Here is a 20,941-nt window from a genome sequence, read left to right as displayed (position 1 = left end):
GACAGTGAGGAAATACATGCAGAGACACAGAGGTATGTTATAAACCATTACATCCAAATGAATCAAACTTTCATTGCAAGAACTTTTGGTTCAAATCTATTCTCAAAATTATATTTAACAACACAAAAGGGTATTTTTATTCATAAAGTCTCTCCTCTCCCTTAATTTAAATTCCTGAACAGAGAAATTACCCTCAGTGTCCATCAGCTTTTCCATGGATTTCCCGTTTTTGCATAAATTCCCACTAACAAAACTCATTTATTCACCTTTTAATGGTCCGTTAGGGGGAGAAATAAAGACAACAAAGATATCTTGTGACATGTCATTCTGGTGACCTGTGGAGTTATTCCGATTAACCAGCCAAGACACTAATATTCTACAAGTCAAATCAGAGAAATAGAATAGACTGTAAGAGTCCGCACTGCCAAATGGGGGTAAATCCTAATCCAAGTTACATCAGATCTATTATGAGTTTGGAGGAAAGTCAAATCTTTAGACTATTATATCCAGGAAATCTAGTCATCTTCCGTCGGCACCAGCTGCTATAGCCCATAATATGTCATGTCCTATATAACACTTCAGAAATTGTTGCAACAGCATCCAATCCTCTGTCCCTTCTTTCCAGGGCAGAAATAATTTTTCAACAGAGAAGGAAACAGCCAGTCTATAGGATGCTGGTTTGGAATGCCATCTTCTAGTGATAAAATACAATATGTACATGGTTTAGCTGATTTTGAATATAAGCCACTACTGATTCTTTATGTTCAAGGTGTAACTAATTCCACAAACTAGGCCAATATCATTTGTTTATCATCATACCATGAAGCTTGTAATTTTGGTCACAATCACTACAGGTCTCCAGGAAAGCAAGTAATAATTTCATCCACTTTCAGATACTTTCCAAATGCAGATCTCCAGTCCAGGTCTCTGTCCTGAGCTGTATGTATCCATAGAGCCAGTGGCCAAGTAGATCAGCTCAAGGGCAATCCAAGTTCAGTCTGTTCAAAACTGTGTTCATTGTCTTGCCCACAAACTTGCTTCTGCTTTTGTGGCTTCTCTCCTTAAGCATGGAATTACAGTTAACTCATTTTTCTTAACTAGAAACCCGGAAGGGAGAATGAACTTCTCCTTCATTCTTTGCTTGCAGAGAAGCATCAAGTTCTCTAGATTTAGCCTAAGTATCTCTCCATTTCCTCTCCCAGCATTCTAATTCAGTCCTTCTTAATCTCTCATCCAGCTTCCTACAGTAAGCAGATTTATAACCTCATAAGTAGATTTATAACTTCTAGCCTTGCTCATTTACAGTTTCCTCTACAGTGTAGCCAGATGGATCTTTAAAAATGAATATCTGACCAAGGAACTCTATTGTTAAAAAAAAAACAAACCAAAAAAAACTTAAAGTGGCTCCTCATTGCTTTCAAGATAAAACGTCAACTCTTTGTTGCAACATTCATTTTGATGTTTCATGACCTGGTCCTTATCTCTGTCTCTGGCATCACATATGTTGTCTCATCCTTATCTAGTCTCTCCCTCTATAACCTCTGTTATTATAACTAACAACAGTTACCGTTTACTGAGTACTTACCCTCACTTAGGAACCATGCTGAATGCTTTACATTTATATTTTCTAAACTTCTCTGATGATGCCTATCACCTGGGATCTTTGCTAATGATACAGTTCTTGGTTCTTAGCCCAGATCCATCAAACTGTAGCCTTCACAGAATGAGACTGGGAAGTAGTATTACAGGTACACACACAAACATGACTCTAATCATCTGAGAATTTTGAGAAAATTCTGCTCTTCGTGAACGTTTACTTAATCCACATATAAATTTAACGAGATAACTATTCTTAGTCTCATTTATATAGAGAAATCTGAGGCTTAAGGGAAGAAGTTGTTTGTTCAAAGACCCCTAGTTAACTGATTATTATTACTCTTTGAACCTAGGCATCCAAACCCAGGATTTACACCATTCCTATGCTCTGCTCTTTTTTCCTTGTAAATCAGCACACGCACTGTGATCACTCACAATTCTCTGTGCCTCTTCTACCTTTTGAGCTGGAAAATAATTTTTCTGTCTTTGCCAGGAAAACTACTGCTAATCCTCATTAAACTCAGACTGAAGCTTTCATTAACCTCTCCAATCTTGGGATGCCTTCCTGTGAACCATTCTGTTAATATAACACATCATCATCTACATCCTTATCTGTTCCCCTACCAGACCATAATTAGGTACATCGCAAGTCCTTCTATGTCTTTAGTCTAGCAGTGTGCCTGACATATACCTGGTATGTGATTAAGTATCTATCAAATGAATAAAAGCTTGACAAGTCACCTTAGTGTTGCCTCTGCCTGGCGTTTAGGTTTTGTAAGTGGGTGGACCTAGGGTTACTCAAAAAATGTATTTGTTTTTAGGTATTGATTAAGCATTTGTTTTTAGGTATTAGCTGCCCCTTCAATTTGAGCCATGCCCCTATTGAACTTACCTATTTTCATTTTAGGAGCTTCTTAGAAGAGATGGCATCGAGAACCCGGCCCACTCCATTTGGAGTTTGGAAAAATCAAACATATGTGGTACAATAGTAGCCCCATTAAGACCAGATGATTGGGAAAGGGCAATGAACACCCCAGAAGGGGCCAGCGTTACAAAGGAAAGAGGAGACTGGGCTGGTGACATGAACTTAATACCAGAGTCCAGAAAACAGAGGGGTGTGGTGACATGGGCCTCAGGCACTCTTCATCCAGATTCTCAGTGCCATCGGCACAGTGTGAGTGTGAAACTCATGGATGGAAGTAATATTTTCATTCAGTTATAAACCAACAGGTAGAGCTCTGCAGCAGTGGCAATGATTAAGACTTTCAGAGTAAGAGGCTTGATTAGGGCCCCAAGCGTATAGACTAGAAATCTATATGCTACCAGGATTTTAGCAAATGGAAATGCCAAGACTCCGTTTTTCAGGATATATGGATAAGGACTGGGCACAGTAGGCACACTCAACAGGCACAACTTTCATGGCTGGTGGTGACACCTGTGTCCCAACACTGGGGACAAGGCAGCGGCCATAGAGGAAGCCAAGACCAGCAGGTAAAGCTGTCCACAACACTCATAAATGAGCAGATGTCACGCTCATTTATGAGTGTTGCATCTTGGTTTTACTTTTACTAGTTCTTAGCTGAAGGCAAGAAGTGAAGGGAACAGATAACAGACAGGGGTATGCTATCCTGGCAGTCCCTAGGAGTATTTATTTGGGGCAAGAGAAACTTTGTAAGGGCAGGGGACTATATTTTCTTTTAATTTGACATATTCTTGGGTTTGATGTCATAATTTAGGTATTATAAGAAAAGCTTAGCTCACCAGGTTGGTGACGGCTGGAAATTTGGGTCACAGAATTCGGTAATAAAAGTAAATAAAGAGATCTTTGAAAACATGATCCCAATATGCTATGCTTGGGAAACTAGCATTCCCAAGCATGCTAAAGACAGTTATATGCAGTCATGAAAAACAAAACCCTATAGGCAACAGAGTAGAAACATGTTTTGAGACAAGTTTTATTTGAAACACAAACTTTATTTGAAACAAAGCTTTATTCGAAAGAAGCCTTATTTGAAGAGAGAATTTGGTTTAGCACAAAATGATTTGAAGGCATTCTGGAGACTCTCACAGATGGGTAAAAGAAATTAGATTATATATGCATCTGAACAGAAGAGATGCTTTATTTGAAAAAGAGGGAACATGGCTACAACATCTAAAAAGTTGGCATTGTATATGATTAGAAAGAAAAGAGAACTCTTGTGAGAAAGATGACATGTTCAGTGTTAAAGAGATTAATACATAATTGATATGGCTCATGGTCTGTGAAGACAAATAACCTTGTCATATCTTATAAAATACACTCATTGGAATCTTACTGAAGTTAGCAACAGGAGAGTCAGTCTCTACTCTGGACACTCTGCCTCAAGATACGTAGCCTTGACATGACCACATCCCAATCAGCATAAGCGCCTTCTAGATGGCGGGTTATCTCAGTTCCGGCTTCGTAGCTTCGTCGGCCATGAAGTAAGCGCCAGTTATCAAAGGTAATCACATCACCTAGACAAAAGATTTTTTACAGTCTGAATATAATCTTATGTGTAAATGATTTGCTGAACTAGAAAATGTGAAATGCAAAAATAGCCCTGCCATGTGGTTCACATCAAGAAACAATATGTTTACTTCTTTACATAAAATTACATATTCACTTTTTCATACAAATCAGATCACTAGATGCTGATTGCTTTAAGCCTTTTGATATCTCAAATACATAGACTGTCAGGCCCCTGTAGACACTTTTATAATTCTTACTCAAACTATTATCTCCATGTAAAACTTCTGAATTGTTCTTCCTGATTGTTACTTACCTCCTGCTCAGAAGTATTGTCTTTAAATTGAAATATAGTTGATTTACAATGTTATGTTAATTTCTGCTATACAGAAAAGCGATTCAGTTATACCTATACATATACATACATTCGTCTTTATATTTTTTTGCATTATGGTTTCTCACAGGATATAGAAAAATTCCCTGTGCTATAGAGTAGGACCTTTTTGTTTATATATTCTGTATATAATAGTTTGCGTCTGCTAACCTCCAAATCCCACCCCATCTCCACCGACCTTGTCAACCACCAGTTGTTCTCCCTGTCAGAGAGTCTCTTTCTGTTTCATACACAGATTCATTTGTGCCATATTTTGGATTCTGCATGCAAGTGATATCATATGACATTTGTCTTTCTCTTTCTGACTTAAGAAATGCTTATTTCTAGTTTAACAGCCTCAGATAATTATAAGGATAGTAACATTCTTGGTTTGTCTTTTATGTTCCTAGTATTTATGTATGTTATTTCTAAGCCTCATAAAAATCTTGAAGGAAGAGTATTATCTCATCTTTTCATACATAGAAAACTGAAGCTCTGAGAAGTTGAAGCACTTGTCAGAAGGTTTCTGCCATTAAACGGTGAAGTTTGCATTCTAACTCCTGTTTTGTGGGTATTTTTCTCCCATTGCATTTCCATTTTACATGTTACTGCTCTTAAAATCCACGTGGTGTTGACTGCATAACAGTGAATTTATGAAGATTCTAGTAGTACTTTACTAGATCCAAAGATCAATTAAAAAAAAAAAAAAGCACAAGAGAAAAGTATCTTCTACTTGGCCCAGTCAACAGGAGGGAGAAATTAGGCCTTTTATTTTAGATATCAAAATCCTTGAGTTTCATGTCACTTTATTAAGTAGAGATGATCCAGAGAACCCACAATGCTTTCTGCTTCTTTATCCAAGTGGCTGCAATATTTCAGTACGACTTTGTTTCAGGTAGCAATATGCCTGCCAGATCAGATAAGTGCAGTGAGTAAATATGACTCATGAACTTTAGGGTGAGAGTCATGGGGATAATTTTATCTGTTTACCAAGTTAGAAGAATTAAGTATAAGCTTCAGTTTGTATTGATTGGCTACCAGAATAGAAAATATGTCATCAGTCTTCATATCAGATATGAGATTTTATTTGGCCTGTAGCTTGTCTTTCAATATTTATTCGTTAGGTTAGAGGTTATTAAATTTTGATGTGTTAAAGGATTATCTAGGAGCTTATTTAAGAATGAGTATTTTAAAGTCAATTTAGAGCCAGAAGTCTGCTATTTAAGCAAGCTGGCTATACACCAAGACTCTGTTGTAAATTGTTCCACATGCCCCATCTGAGAAAAACTGCTCTAGATACTGTGCTCAATGCTTAAGATGGAAGAAAACCCATTCTTTCAGTTGTTTGAGGAGGTGTGTTCACTGACCTGGATTCATCTTGAAAGTGAACTTGAAATCTTTACAGTTCATGAGGTCAACAAACTCCTTCAGAGCAGCATAGAAAGGCTGAACTCTCTCGACAGGTACATCAAATATCGTGTCTCTAGTTGCATTATTGAAGTTGATACGAACCACTTGATCTTTATCGTCTAATCTGTTTTTCAAAGAGAAGAAGTTAAAATATAGAGGTCATGAAGTATCTATTTACATTTGTAAGGGTCATTTCATCTTGGATGATGTTTCTGAAATACAGTATTAAAGAATCCAAACATATGTACAGTAAATATTAAGGTTATCTGTGATACAAAGTATTCATTGGTTTTTCATTTATTCATTTGGCAAGTGTTTTTGGAAATCTTACCATCAAAGTGCCAGAATGATTCAAATTACTTCAAAATAAATGTTTCTGAGAAATTTAAGTTAAAATTTCTGTTAGGAAAATTCATTCATTCTTTGAAAAAGAGTAGCTTTTACATATTGAAATATTTCTATGTTATAATTCATAGATCAGTCAACTTACATGTTTTATCTACTGGGGTTTTAAGTATGATTTTATTGGAGCATTATTGGGAAGACAGATTTGTTTTTCTTAAAAGCTTGAAATAATCTGTTTTAATTCAATCCCTAATTTATAGATGGGGAAACCAAGGCACAGAGAAAGTAGAGTCTAGCTGGAAGTACATTCTTTGGACCTTTCCATCTACGTTAACTGTCTTAAGTGTATAGGCTTCGAGAAGACTGATACTGTATTTCACTTAATGTTACATTCCCAGCACTTACATAGAGCCTGGGCATAATAGGCAGTTAATAAATATTTGTTGCATATGTAACTTTGTATAGTTTTTAGTACCTTTGGAGAGTACCAAGGTCTTTTGAGTACCTTGAGAGATTCTAATATTGTGATCTCTATAGTATTTCTTAGAATGTAAATCATGATCATGACAATATAACATAATACTGTTTTTAATGTAAGAAATAACATTTCTAAATTTAAGTGTGTTGGTTATAATTAGCAAGGTATGAGCATTGTTTAGACACAGAGACAAGGAAGAAAAAACTTTTTTAGCTTATTAGGAAGATGGACTTTTAGCCAGTTCTAAAATAACAACCAACTTTATCTTTTCTTTAGGTAGAAAGAGAACAGATAGAGAAAAAGTGAAAGTGGTCAAGGATGGTGATGAAGTGTCAAGAATTACTCCTTGGTCAGCTTAGGAGGTGGTAATGTGAACCAATAGCTGACTGATGGGTCAAATGGAACAGACTCTGGTACATGTTCCAGGGCTTAGTGACACTGATTTGGGGTCTAAATTATACTTGGCTGGCTCCTCACACAGAGAGAACCAGTGGTATACAAAGTATGGCTACCTGGTCCCCACACTTTGTATCTCAGATTAATAGTCAATCCTGTGAGCCAATGGCAAGTATAATATGTATACTTATGTAGTTGCCATGTAGTCTTTTTCCAGTAGTCATGTATGAATGTGACAGTTGGACCATAAAGAAAGCTGAGTACCAAAGAATTGATGCTTTTGAACTGTGGTGCTGTGGTGCTGGAGAAGACTCTTGAGAGTCCCTTGGATAGCAAGGAGATCAAACTAGTCAATCCTAAAGGAAATCAGTCCTGAATATTCATTGGGAGAACTGATGTTGAAGCTGAAGCTCCAGTACTTTGGTCACCTGATGTGAAGAAATGACTCATTTGATAAGACGCTGATGCTGGGAAAGATTGAAGGCAGGAGAAGAAGGGGACGACAGAGGATGAGATGGTTGGATGGCACCACCGATTCAATGGACATGAGTATGAGCAAGCTCCAGGAATTGGTGAGGGACAGGGAGGCCTGGTGTGCTGCAGTCCATCGGGTCACAAAGAATTGGACATGACTGAGAAACTGAACTGAACTGAGTGATAAACTCTTAGAAATAGTCATTAACAGCAACTCTTTTCTAATTGAGTAGTGACTGAAAACTACCTGTTGAACCCATATAAGGAAAGAAAGTGAAAGAAAGAAACAGGTTTTCAAAAAAGGCTCTTAGAACTTGAATTTATATATATTCATAAAAATACTGGACTGGAAGAAACACAAGCTGGAATCAAGATTGCCGGCAGAAATATCAATAACCTCAGATATGCAGATGACACCACCCTTAAGGCAGAAAGTGAAGAGGAGCTAAAAAGCCTCTTGATGAAAGTGAAGGAGGAGAGTGAAAAAGTTGGCTTAAAGCTCAACATTCAGAAAACGAAGATCATGGCATCCAGTCCCATCACTTCATGGGAAATAGATGGGGAAACAGTAGAGACAGTGTCAGACTTAATTTTTTTGGGCTCCAAAATCACTGCAGATGGTGACTGCAGCTATGAAATTAAAAGACTCTTACTCCTTGGAAGAAAAGTTATGACCAACCTAGATAGCATATTCAAAAGCAGAGACATAAAGTAATGTCTCTGCCGACTCAGGTCCATCTAGTCAAGGCTATGGTTTTTCCTGTGGTCATGTATGGATGTGAGAGTTGGACTGTGAAGAAGGCTGAGCGCCGAAGAATTGATGCTTTTGAACTGTGGTGTTGGAGAAGACTCTTGAGAGTCCCTTGGACTGCAAGGAGATCCAACCAGTCCATTCTGAAGGAGATCAGCCCTGGGATTTCTTTGGAAGGAATGATGCTAAAGCTGAAGCTCCAGTACTCTGGCCACCTCATGCGAAGAGTTGATTCATTGGAAAAGACTGATGCTGGGAGGGATTGGAGGCAGGAGGAGAAGGGGACGACAGAGAATGAGATGGCTGGATGGCATCACGGATTCAATGGACGTGAGTCTTAGTGAACTCCGGGAGATGGTGATGGACAGGGAGGCCTGGGGTGCTGTGGTTCATGGGGTCGCAAAGAGTCGGACACGACTGAGTGACTGAACTAAGCTGAACTGAACTGATAAAAATACAAATATGACGGAATAGGCAGTGAAGTGCTCTTCCCTGCTGCCCCAACTTTACCACATAGATAAAGGATGCTCTGTAGCCTGCAGTTTGTAGCTTCACGAACAAAGAATGAAGGAAGAGGTCAGTCAGCAGAAGAGACTGTGGATCTTCAGGTTTGAGTGATACAAAGCGTAGAGCTTGAGACATTTTGATTGATGTGTTCATACTGCTGGTTTCAGACTCCTTTCACAGTTTCTGAGGACATTTTCCCTTTTCACTTTATCTTTAAGATTCTAGCCTAACTCCTTCTGACACACATCCCTTCCTCTCTCCTTGCATTATTTTCTGTGCATATAACAATGACAGACTTCCTTGGTGGCTCAGATGGCAAAGAATCTGCCTGCAATATGGGAGACCTGGGTTTGATCCCTGGGTTGGGAAGATCCCCTGGAGGAGGGCATGGCAACCCACTCCAGTGTTCTTGCCTGGAGAATCCTCATGGACAGAGGAGCCTGGCAGGCTACAGTCCCTGAGGTCTCAAAGAATCGGACATGACTGAGCAGCTAAGCACACAACACTGACAGCCTTTGTGTCATCCTTCATGTCACTGACTAGGATGTTACATCTTTGAAACTTCCCTTGGGACTCTTCCATCCCAGCCACTCTGCTGATTGTTTATTTTTCCACTAACACAATGTACCATGGGATCCTCAATGAAATCAGCATTGTGTATTTCATGGTACATTGTATTAAGCTTTCATTTCTAAGAGTTCATCTTTTGCTCACACGCTCAGTTGTGTCTGACTCTTTGGGAGTCATGGATTATAGCTTGCCAGGCTCCTCTGTCCCTGGGATTCTTCCTCCAAAAGTGCTGGAATGGGTCACCATTTCCTCCTTCAGGGGATCTTGGTGACACAAGGATCGAACTCACATCTCCTGTGTTGCCTGCATTGGCAGGTGGATTCTTTTCTAGTAGCGCCACCTGAGTAAGCCCCTAACAGTTCATACATAAAATGGGCAAAAATAATTCCTCTCTCTCTCCCTGTGTAGTACAGTCTCTATTTCTTTTAACCTGGTGTTTACTTTCTATATGAGAAAATAAGTCACAAATTTGTTTTTAACATTCTAAGAAATGACCTGAGGGGAAATAGAAAGTAAATTTGGTTGTGAGATGCAGAGAAGATGTTATTCTGAGGATGGAAGAATGTTAGAGGAGATGTGCGCTTGGCATCGTGAGGATCAACATAGAATGCAAAACTGGACCTTAGCAAGCAGGATACGCTGTGCATAAAAAGACGATGAAAAGAAAGTCTTGATGCAGGATTATATGCTGTTCAGTTCAGTTCAGTCACTCATTCATGTCCAGCTCTTTGTGACCCCATGGACTGCAGCACGCCAGGCCTCCCTGTCCATCACCAACTCCCAGAGCCTACCCAAACTCATGTCCATTGCATCGGTGATGCCATCCAACCATCTCATCCTCTGTCATCCCCTTCTCCTCCTACCTTCAATCTTTCCCAGCATCAGGGCTTTTCCAATGAGTCGGTTCTTTGCATCAAATGGCAAAATATTGGAATTTCAGCTTCAACATCAGTCCTTCCAGTGAATATTCAGGACTGATTTCCTTTAGGATGGACTGGTTGGATCTCCTTGCAGTCCAAGGGACTCTCAAGAGCCTTCTGCAACACCACAGTTCAAAACCATCAATTCTTTGGTCCTTAGCTTTCTTTGTAGTCCAATTCTCACATCCATATGTGACTACTGGAAAAAAAAGAGCCAGTAACTAGACGGACCTTTGCTGGTAAAGTAATGTCTCTGCTTTTTAACATACTGTCTAGGTTGGTCATAGCTTTTCTTCCAAGGAGCAGGCGTCTTTTAACTTAATGGCTGCAGTCACCATCTACAGTGATTTTGGAGCCCCAGAAATAAAGTCTCTCACTGTTTCCATTGTTTCCCCGCCTATTTGCCATAAAGTGATGAGACTGAATGCCATGATCTTAGTTTTCTGAATGTTGAGCTTTAAGCCAACTTTTTCACTCTGCACTTCCACTTTCACCAAGAGGCTTTTTAGTTCCTCTTCACTTTCTGCCATAAGGGTGGTGTCATCTGCATATCTGAGGTTATTTATATTTCTCCCGGCAATCTTGATTCCATCCCAGCTTGTGCTTCCTTCAGCCCAACGTTTCTCATGATGTACTCTGCATATAAGTTAAATAAGCAGGGTGAAAATATACAGCCTTGACGTACTCCTTTCCTGATTGGAACCAGTCTGCTGTTCAATGCCCAGTTCCAATTGTTGTTTTTTGACCTGCATACAGGTTTCTCAAAAGGCAGGTCAGGTGGTCTGGTATGCCCATCTCTTTCAGAATTTTCCACAGTTGGTTGTGATCCACAAAGTCAAAGGTTTTGGCATAGTCAATAAAGGAAAAGTAGATGTGTTTCTGGAACTCTTGCTTTTTTGATGATCCAGTGGATGTTGACAATTTGATCTCTAGATCTCTGCCTTTTCTAAATCTAGCTTGAACATCTGGAAATTTATGGTTCACATACTGTTGAAGACTGGCTTGGAGAATTTTGAGCATTACTTTGCTAACGTGTGAGATGAGTGCAATTGTATGGTAGTTTGAACATTCTTTGGCATTACCTTTCTTTGGGACTGGGATGAAAATGGACCTTTTCCAGTCCTGTGGCCACTGCTGAGTTTTCCAAATTTGCTGGCATATTGAGTGCAGCACTTTCATAGCATCATCTTTTAGGATTTGATATAGCTCAACTGAAATTCCATCATCTCCACTAGCTTTGTTCATAATGATGCTTCCTAAGTTGCACTTGCCTTTTGTTCCAGGATGTCTGGCTCTAGGTGAGTGATCACACCTTTGTGGTTATCTGGATCATGAAGATCTTTTTTGTATAGTTCTGTGTATTCTTGCCACTTCTTTTTAATATCTTCTGCTTCTGTTAGGTCCATACCATTTCTGCCCTTTATTGTGCCCTTCTTTGCATGAAATGTTCCCTTGGTATCTCTAATTTTCTTGAAGAGATCTCTAGTCTTTTCCATTCTGTTGTTTGCCTCTATTTCTTTGCGTTGATCACTGAGGAAGGCTTCTTATCTCTGTTTGCTTTTCTTTGGAACTCTGCATTCAAATGGGTATATCTTTCCTTTTCTCCTTTGCCTTTAGCTTCTCTTCTTATCTCAGCTATTTGTAAGGCCTCCTCAGACAACTATTTTGCCTTTGTGCATTTCTTTTTCTTGGGAATCGTCTTGATCCTTGCCCCCTGTACAATGTCCTGAATCTCCATCCATTCCATAGTTCTTCAGGCACTCTATCAGATCTAATCCCTTGAATCTATTTGTCACTTCCACTGTATAGTTGCAAGGGATTTGATTTAGGTCGTACCTGAATGGTCTAGTGGTTTTCCCTACTTTCTTCAATTTAAGTCTGAATTTGGCAATAAGGAGTTCATGATCTGAGCCACAGTCAGCTCCCGGTCTTGTTTTTGCTGACTATATAGAGCTTCTCCATCTTTGGCTGCAAAGAATATGATCAATCTGATTTTGGTATTGACCATCTGGTGATGTCCATGTGTAGAGTCTTCTCTTGTGTTGTTGGAAGGTGTTTGCTATAACCAGTGCGTTCTCTTGGCAAAACTCTCTTAGCCTTTGACCTACATTGTTTGTACTCCAAGGTCAAATTTGCCTGTTAGTCCAGGTAGCTCTTGACTTCCTACTTTTGCATTTCAGTCCCCTTTAATGAAGAGGACATCTTTTTATATGCTGAGAAAGGGTGAAAACCCCAAATATGGGGACTAACCATCTATATACTAGCTATGCATGCAGGACAAGCATTTAAACATAAATCAGCAACGTCTTGACTGCAAACTAGCAAATGCAAAACCTCATCAGTGATGCCCATAAAAGAGCCCAGTGAAGACTGGGGAATCATCTCCTATAATTCAAGTGTGGTGCTATAGATTCTCTTCATTAGTTAAAATATTATTTCTCATTGAGAGAGATATGATGTGAATGTGTTGTGAGACTATTACTATGGTCTTGCCTACCACATCACGTTTTATGTAAGAAAATTTTATACCTTAAGAGCATCTTGCAAATTCATTATTTCCTTGTCTTGCTTTGGTCATTAGAAACTCAGAGCTGAAATTAAAATCTATCACCAGTAAATAGATTGGATTATGAAAATGATAGCTAGCTAAAATTTATTCTGCTCTTTCTGAGTCAGGCATTGTGACAGCACTGTCTGTATATTTTCCCCTATAATTCCCACTGCAATTGTTATGTGGTAGGTATTACCTCTGGCTTCCCAAGTAGCTTAGCTGGAAAAGAATCCACCTGCAGTGCAGGAAACCCTGGTTTGATTCCTGGGTCAGGAAGTTTCCCTGAAGAAGGATAGACTACCTACTCCAGTATTCTTGGGCTTCCCTGGTGGCTCAGGTGGTAAAAAATCCACCTGCAATATGGGAGACCTGGGTTCAATCCCTGGGTTGGGAAGATCCCCTGGAGCAGGGCATGGCAACCCACTCCAGTATCTTGCCTGGAGAATCCCTATGAACAGAGGAGCCTAGCAGGCTACAGTTCATTGGGTCTCAAAGAGTCAGACACCACTGAGTGACTAAGCACAGCCCAGCACAGGTATTCATATTACTCCTTCTTTTTCTTTTTACTGACAATTATTCCTTTTTGTGGCTTAGCAAGCATAAGTCATTTGACCAACAGCACACAGATAACAAGAGAAGGAGCTGCGTTCATGTGACTGAATTTGTAACCACTAGGTTGCACTGCCATAGCTTAATCGACCAATATTATTATTTGTTTGATCACCATTATTATTTTTGTCCTAGTTTCTTTCTTTATTTTTTATTGTACCACATGATACTTAACTTTCTCAGCAGCCTCCAAGATCTTTTTGTATTAAATAGGAAATAAGCAACTCAAAAGAGTGAAAAGATTTAACCACTAGGAAAATTAACCCAAACAATCAGGGTACTGAAACCCTTGATTAACTGAAAACTCTGTTTCATCTCCTGTTGTTAAAAACACATTTTAAGTGAATTAACGTTAAAACTTGATATTCTCTAGGGATATTTCTGAGACCTTGATAATGACCAAATTCTGGAATTTCACTACAAAAAAAATAACAAAGCCAAATTATGATTCAGATGATGGCTATTTGGTTAACCTCACTCAATAGCCAAGTTTTTTTTTTTTTTTTTTTTTTTGCCTCTATTCACTAACCTTGCAGACTCTGTAATCATATTGTGTCACAACAAAATAATAATTTGTAATGGTCTTTTAAATATTTAAAACTATCATGTTAAACCTAGGAATCTTGAGAGTTATTCCTTCCTTTTCCATTCTTGATGACTGACCTCTTGGATAATGTTACTTTGGACTGGGATTTATTTTTTTAAGTCTGTCTTCCTCTCAGATCTTTCATCCAATATTTCAGGGAAATATGCTGATTAAATATGCAAAAATATATCCCAAAGAGGACTCTTCTTCACACTGCTTCTGTCACTACCAGGACCACTTTTGTTCGAGGTACCCTCGGTTCTGACCTGCAGTCCCATAGGAGCTCCTTAGCCGGACTTCTTATTCCTGCCCTTGTTCTCCTACACTATATTGAGCACAGCAGCCAGGGTGATCCACTAAAAATGTAAATAACTTTATATCAATATAGATGTCTCTCTTTTGGTCAACATCTTTCACCAAGAGTGAAAGCCAGTGTCCTTATGATGGTTAACACAGCTTTATATGAACTGAAAACTGTCTGGCCTCCTCTCTTAACATTCTGCCCACAGAGTGGCTTCTTGTGGTTGCTTGACCACACCAAGCATCTTCTTAGGGTCATCCTAGAATCTTTGCTCTAGCTGTTTCTGTAAACTGCTTATCTTCTGGACAAACTCCCTTACTCTTAAGTTTTGCTCAGATATCACCTACTCAGTAAAGCTTGTCCTTGAAACACTATTTCAGTTCAGTTCAGTTGCTCAGTCATGTCCAACTCTTTGTGACCCCATGGGCCACAGCACACCAGGCTTCCCTGTCCATCAACTCCCTGAGTTTACCCAAACTCATGTCCATTGAGTCGGTGATGCCATCCAACCATCTCATCCTCTGTCATCCCCTTCTCCTCCTGCCCTCAATCTTTCCCAGCATCAGGGTCTTTTCAAATGAGTCAGCTTTTCACAGCAGGTGGCCAAAGTATTGGAGTTCAACTGAAACTCTGTTTAATGATGCAAATTTCATCCTCCCTAAGCCTTTGGCTCTTAGCCTCCCCTAACCTGCCTGACTTTTCCTTGTTTCTTAAGCACTTAAAATACCTTAACATTCATTTCAATTTCCCCATTTATTTTAAAAATTTCTAATTCTCCGCTCCCCCATTAGTAAGTAAGCTTCATGAGGACAGGAAAGTGTTTTGTTTACCAATGTATCCCATGCACCAACAAGAGTGAATGGCCTCAATAAATATTTGTTGAATGAATAAATGATGATCATGTGTGTATTTAAGAAAGCTGAGTTAGTATATTGGGGATTTGATTATTTATTAAATGAGTTTATTTCATATTATTTGGTTATTTCTCCTAAAAGAAGAATACAAACTTAACTGTAAAATTGAAACACCTCAAAATTCATTAAGGTCAGATTAAATCAAATATGTCCTAGAAAAACAATGTAGGATAATTCTCAAATAAAAGGATACATGCGTGGCCTTTGTAAATACTCTCTTATGAAATAATGCTAAACAAAAAAAGAACATAAAATGTTCTGTGTAGGGAACATATGATTTTTTGGCATCAATCTGGGGAGATGTTATTGTTTCTTTCTCCACTTTTGTGGTTCAGTTGAGGCTGACCTTTCTTTGGAGATGAACGTGCAATCCAGGGGCAGCCAATCAGAATTCTCTGACTTCCTAGCCATGGTGATTCTTCCAGGATATATTTACTGGGCAGTGAGTCTACATCTTTGCTGTAGCTATTGGAAAATAAGTATTTTCTGTGTGCTGTCATTACCAGCTCTAAGGACAATGAAAATTTGGAGTTTCTACTAATTGTTTTTAAAAATGAAGCCAACGCTTCATTTTTGGATGTGTTGGGTAAGAGGTGAAGGAAAAAATAAAAGGTCAATATCAGATGATACTTTTCAACTGCTAGACTATCAAAGTTTGAATTATAGTCTTTCACTTCTGAAAGGGTCCTGATTAGTACAATCACAATCACACTGATTATAACTATGCAGAATTTATAGTTTAAAAATGAAGAATACATGAAGTCTTAGTTACTTATATTGATTAAGAACAGAGATTTCATGGAGTTTCATATTTGTATTTTTTTTTAATGGTGACAGGGTCCTTTTTTTCCTCTTTCATTTGAGAACTGGGCTAAACAGTTAATATAAAGTAAAGCTCAGAAGTGTATTGGATTTTTCTGTTTAATCTTTAGGTTAATGAAGCTTTTGCTGTCAACTGTTTTATTGAGATGAGAAACTTAGAAACAGTACTTACTCTATAATTTTGTGTTTGGATTGTACAGAGAAATCACAGTAATCCACTCCAATGTCTGTGAAGTCCACGAAGGTGGAGGACAGAATCTGGAATGCTCGAGGATTTTTTTCCTTGAGCTTTTGGCACACATTGAATCCATCTACAATTTCTGACTCACCCCCAGTGACGGTTTGCTTTATGCAGTGCAGAAGCTGAACCTAGAAACAGAAACAGAGAACCATGTTTTAAAGTGATATGCACCTACATTTTTGACATCTTTAAAGGAAGATTCATAAAGGTAATATACTTTCATATCTATCACTTGTGTCAACAGAGAAAGAGGTTGGGGAAAAAGTTGCTTGAAATCAAGAGTTTACTGTTCAAATAGTGTTACAGTTTAAGACAAGGATGCAATCAAATACTGTTTGTAAACAAAAGGCACAGATCATAAGAGCAGTAGGGAGTGAGCACTTACTGTTGGCTTTACAGAAGAAGTGGAATTTAATTTGGGTAAAGTTGAAGGGATGAGATTTTGGATACATAGACTAGAACAGCGAGAGCAAATCACTTGGCAGTGTTGATGGGTGTGCAAAACCACACACTTCACTGGGTCTCAAAATGTCTGGCTTCAGCAGAGGGTTACAACTGGAAATAGTAATCCACTTGGAAAGGTAATTTGGGATCTAATCAGGGGAAGTCTTGAATGTCAGATGAAAGATTCGACTTTCTTGTGCACAGAGAGGAATTGTTAAAGGCTTTTGAATATGGAAATAGTGTAGTCAAGACTGAGCTGAAAATTATTAGTCCAGTGGTATTAATAAGGGATACAATTTTTTAAGGGAGAAACTTGTGAGAGAGTAACTACTTGAGAATCTAATGCAGTGAAAGTGAAAGTCACTCAGTCGTGTCCAACTCTTTGCGACTCCATGGACTATACAGTCCATGGAATTCTCCCAGGCCAGAATACTAGACTGGGTAGCCTTTCCCTTCTCCAGGGGATCTTCCCAACCCAGGGATCAAACCCAGGTCTCCTGCATTGCAGGCGGATTCTTTACCAGTTGAGCCACAAGGGAAGCCCAAGTCACAAGGGAGGTAGTTCAAGTATAATGATAAAGGAATGAGGTAGGATGAGGCTATGAGGATGAATAAGCCCCAAAAATAGTGGGAATGAGAAACCAAAAGGATGTAAGTGTTAGTTACTTTTACTAAGATTTAGAGAAAAATGCATGATTTCATTTTGGAAAGCTAAATGTTTAAATATTTTAAACAATATTCTTTTGAATGGAGTTATTTTCCCTGGTTATGTGATTCCTTTTAGTAAGTCAGCATGGGTGGGTGATTTTGAATACCTAAATTTAGGCTGTGATTTTATGCATAAAGAAACTAACACTCTTCAGCTATGAAAACTTCCTTCTTCATGAAATAAAAATAAAAACCAATGTCTGACAATTTTTATACAAAGGAAGAGGCAAATATGATCAAATACACAGACTAGGGGGATACCAGTATAAGTGGGAAAATATCATTTAGCTTGGCTAACTCTGAAGATTGCGAGGGCAAGTGCTGCCCATTAGAACTTTCTGTGATGATGGAAATGTTCTTCCACGAGCCCAATGTAGTCATCCCTAGTCCTGTATGTGTGTTATGCACATGAAATGTGGTTAGTTTGTCTGAGAAACTTAACTTTAAACTTTATTTAATTTTAATTTGTTTAAATTACAACTTAATCCTGGATGACTAGTGTCTACTGTATTGGATAGTGCAGACCTAAAATAAAAATCCTTTTCTAAAATTTTAACTTTTTAAATTAAATTTCTATTTTACATTGGAGTATAGTTGATTTTACAATGTTGTGTTAATTTCAGGTGTACAGCTAACAAACTCAGTTACACATATACATATATAAGTTCTTTTTCAGATTCTTTCCCCATGTAGATTATTATAGAACATGATGAATGTTTACAGGTTTTTTTTTCCCCCAAAAAGAATATTCTATCTTTTTTACTCTCCCTCTGCCAGCAAGCCACTCCCTCTGCCTGGAATGCCTGCCCCTAATCTGTGCCTGACTGATCTCAGAACTTCAGAAACTAGTTCACGTCTTCCCTGAACAGCCCCCATTCTGCACGATCGGGCAGCATTTGGTATCTGTGTGTGTTTAGGAAGCTCTTGCCCTGGTGCTGATTCTGCTGTTTTGGAACAGAATCTCCTCTGGTTCATCTCTTTGTGAATTGTGAGCTCCTGGAGGGCAGAAACAATATTCCCCACTCTCCTTTGACTCCTACAGAGTGCCTCATCCGTAACAGATATACAATGACTGTGTGTTCAGACAAGCCAAATGTGTCAGTGAGAAATGTGTCAGCCACTGTGTGGCTGTGAGAAATCCTGCCTCCTTCCAAAACCATACAAAAGTTCTATTTAAAATATAATACACATGTGGTCTTAAATTATGGTGTTGGGCTGGGGGAAAAGGAGGAGACAGAGGATGAGATGGTTGGATGGCAACATTGGCTCAATGGACATGAGTCTGAGCAAACTCTGGGAGACAGTGATAGCCAGGGAAGCCTGGCGTGTTGCAGTCCCTGGGGTCCCAAAGAGTCACACAGTGGAGTGACTGAACAACAAAGCGCATATTTATTTGTTCCCTACAATAGTCCTTCAGTTCAGTTCAGTCGCTCAGTCGTGTCCGACTCTGCGATCCCATGAATCGCAGCACGCCAGGCCTCCCTGTTCATCACCATCTCCCGGAGTTCACTCAGACTCGCGTCCATCGAGTCCGTGATGCCATCCAGCCATCTCATCCTCTGTCGTCCCCTTCTCCTCCTGCCCTCAATCCCTCCCAGCATCAGAGTCTTTTCCAATGAGTCAACTCTTCGCATGAGGTGGCCAAAGGACTGGAGTTTCAGCTTTAGCATCATTTCTTCCAAAGAAATCCCAGGGCTGATCTCCTTCAGAATGGACTGGTTGGATCTCCTTGCAGTGCAAGGGACTCTCAAGAGTCTTCTCCAACACCACAGTTCAAAAGCATCAATTCTTCGGCGCTCAGCCTTCTTCACAGTCCAACTCTCACGTTCATACATGACCACAGGAAAAACCATAGCCTTGACTAGACAGACCTTAGTCGGCAAAGTAATGTTTCTGCTTTTGAATATGCTCTCTAGGTTGGTCATAACTTTTCTTCCAAGGAGTAAGCGTCTTTTAAACAACAGTCCTTAGAATTTGATAATTTCATCTCCATTCTGTAGAGGAAGAAACTAGGACTCAGGTGTAAAAACTGGCCAGCTGGTAAGAACTCTGCTAATACATGGCAAAACTAGTGTTCAAATCTTGGCCTTTGTGCTTTAAATCCTCAGACAGCAAGTTCCTTTCCTGTGAAGGGAGAAGTCCCTTTTTTAGCACTGTTGCTAATTCAGTATTGTGTGGTATGTGCATTGTGTTTTGTAAACTTAAACTTCCATTTTTAGATTGATGACACCTCATTTTCTGCTATTATGAGAGAACTGACCTAAATGAATAATTGCTCATCCTTAAATTGATGTCTTCTTTTTGAGCTTGAAAATATGTGCATAAACTGGCCAAGTTCTTGTAGAAAATCGACTTATTGCCAAGGCAATGAGGGGTGAAGCAGCATGATTAAAAAGAAGATGAAATGGAAATATCAACCTCAAGCCTCTCAAACTCCAAGAAGATGAAACAATAACATAACTTGGTCTGTGGTAGAATCTGTGTTCTTCAAATCCTTTTTAGACTCTGCCATAATGAAGTCACAGAATATTTCAAATATAAACCTTTAAAACAAAGGTCAGCTGATGTCTTTTACATATGGCTAGGCCAACTGATAATCTTCTTTTGTATATGTACATTTTAATGCAATCCTATGAAAGAAAAAAGATGATGGACCCAGAAAATACTTTCCTTGCACATTCAAAAGGTAAAGATATGCCTGGCATGTATAAAACCCAATTTGATGTCATGTAAGTCATTCAGAACAAAAATATTTTCTTTTTAAATGTTGCTTTATGGCAGCACATGACTTTTGGCCCAGAGACAGTGAATGAAACAACATCTGTGTTTCATTAAAGATATGTCTCCTTATCCTGCCCCATGTGATTGAAATTGATCAAACTGAACTCTCAACAGGTAACTCATTATCCAGATCATTTCATCTGTACTGAAAAGAATATTGGTTTATTTTATTTGCTATAAAAGAACCCAAACTTAGGTTCAAAAACCTTTGAATAATTCCAAAGTGGAAACTTAATAGCACAAGCAGGTACCTGAATTTCAATTATTATTTTACTAGAATCTAGACATTTCAGGACCCAACTGAATGACTTCACTTTCACTTTTCACTTTCATGCATTGGAGAAGGAAATGGCAACCCACTCCAGTGTTCTTGCCTGGAGAATCCCAGGGACGGGGGAGCCTGGTTGGCTGCTGTCTATGGGGTCACACAGAGTCGGACACGACTGAAGTGACTTAGCAGCAGCAGCGGCAGCAGACATTTCAGGAATCATTTTTTTATTTAAAAATCTATCAGTTTATTTAGATTTGGACCTTTCACTTGCTGGTAGAGATTGATACAACTTTGTAGCATTTTAAACTTCTTTTTAGCATATTTAATAAGTCTCTATTACATCTAAGGTACTGGGCTAAGTTTTGAAATAACATGGAAGTAAAAGGTTCAATTCCTGTATTTCAT

The 20,941-nt window shown here is 38.9% G+C and overlaps 1 protein-coding gene across 1 annotated transcript in view; it reads right to left on the bottom strand.

The window, feature by feature from the left end:
* Positions 1–3,549: 3,549 nt before the first annotated feature.
* Positions 3,550–20,941, bottom strand: part of BBOX1 (gamma-butyrobetaine hydroxylase 1) — a 64,371-nt gene continuing 46,979 nt past the window's right edge. The window contains exons 5-7 of the mRNA XM_069553837.1: positions 16,264–16,460; positions 5,825–5,991; positions 3,550–4,092 (exon numbers count right to left, since the gene is read on the bottom strand). Coding sequence (XP_069409938.1) covers positions 3,932–4,092; positions 5,825–5,991; positions 16,264–16,460 — 525 coding nt within the window. The 3' untranslated portion in view covers positions 3,550–3,931. The remainder of the gene's footprint in view (positions 4,093–5,824; positions 5,992–16,263; positions 16,461–20,941) is intronic.

The sequence above is a fragment of the Ovis canadensis genome, chromosome 15, assembly GCF_042477335.2.
Source record: "Ovis canadensis isolate MfBH-ARS-UI-01 breed Bighorn chromosome 15, ARS-UI_OviCan_v2, whole genome shotgun sequence".
Lineage (NCBI taxonomy): Eukaryota > Metazoa > Chordata > Mammalia > Artiodactyla > Bovidae > Ovis > Ovis canadensis.
The sequence above is the reverse complement of the archived record's forward strand: the minus strand, read 5'-3'. Positions and strand labels throughout refer to the sequence as shown.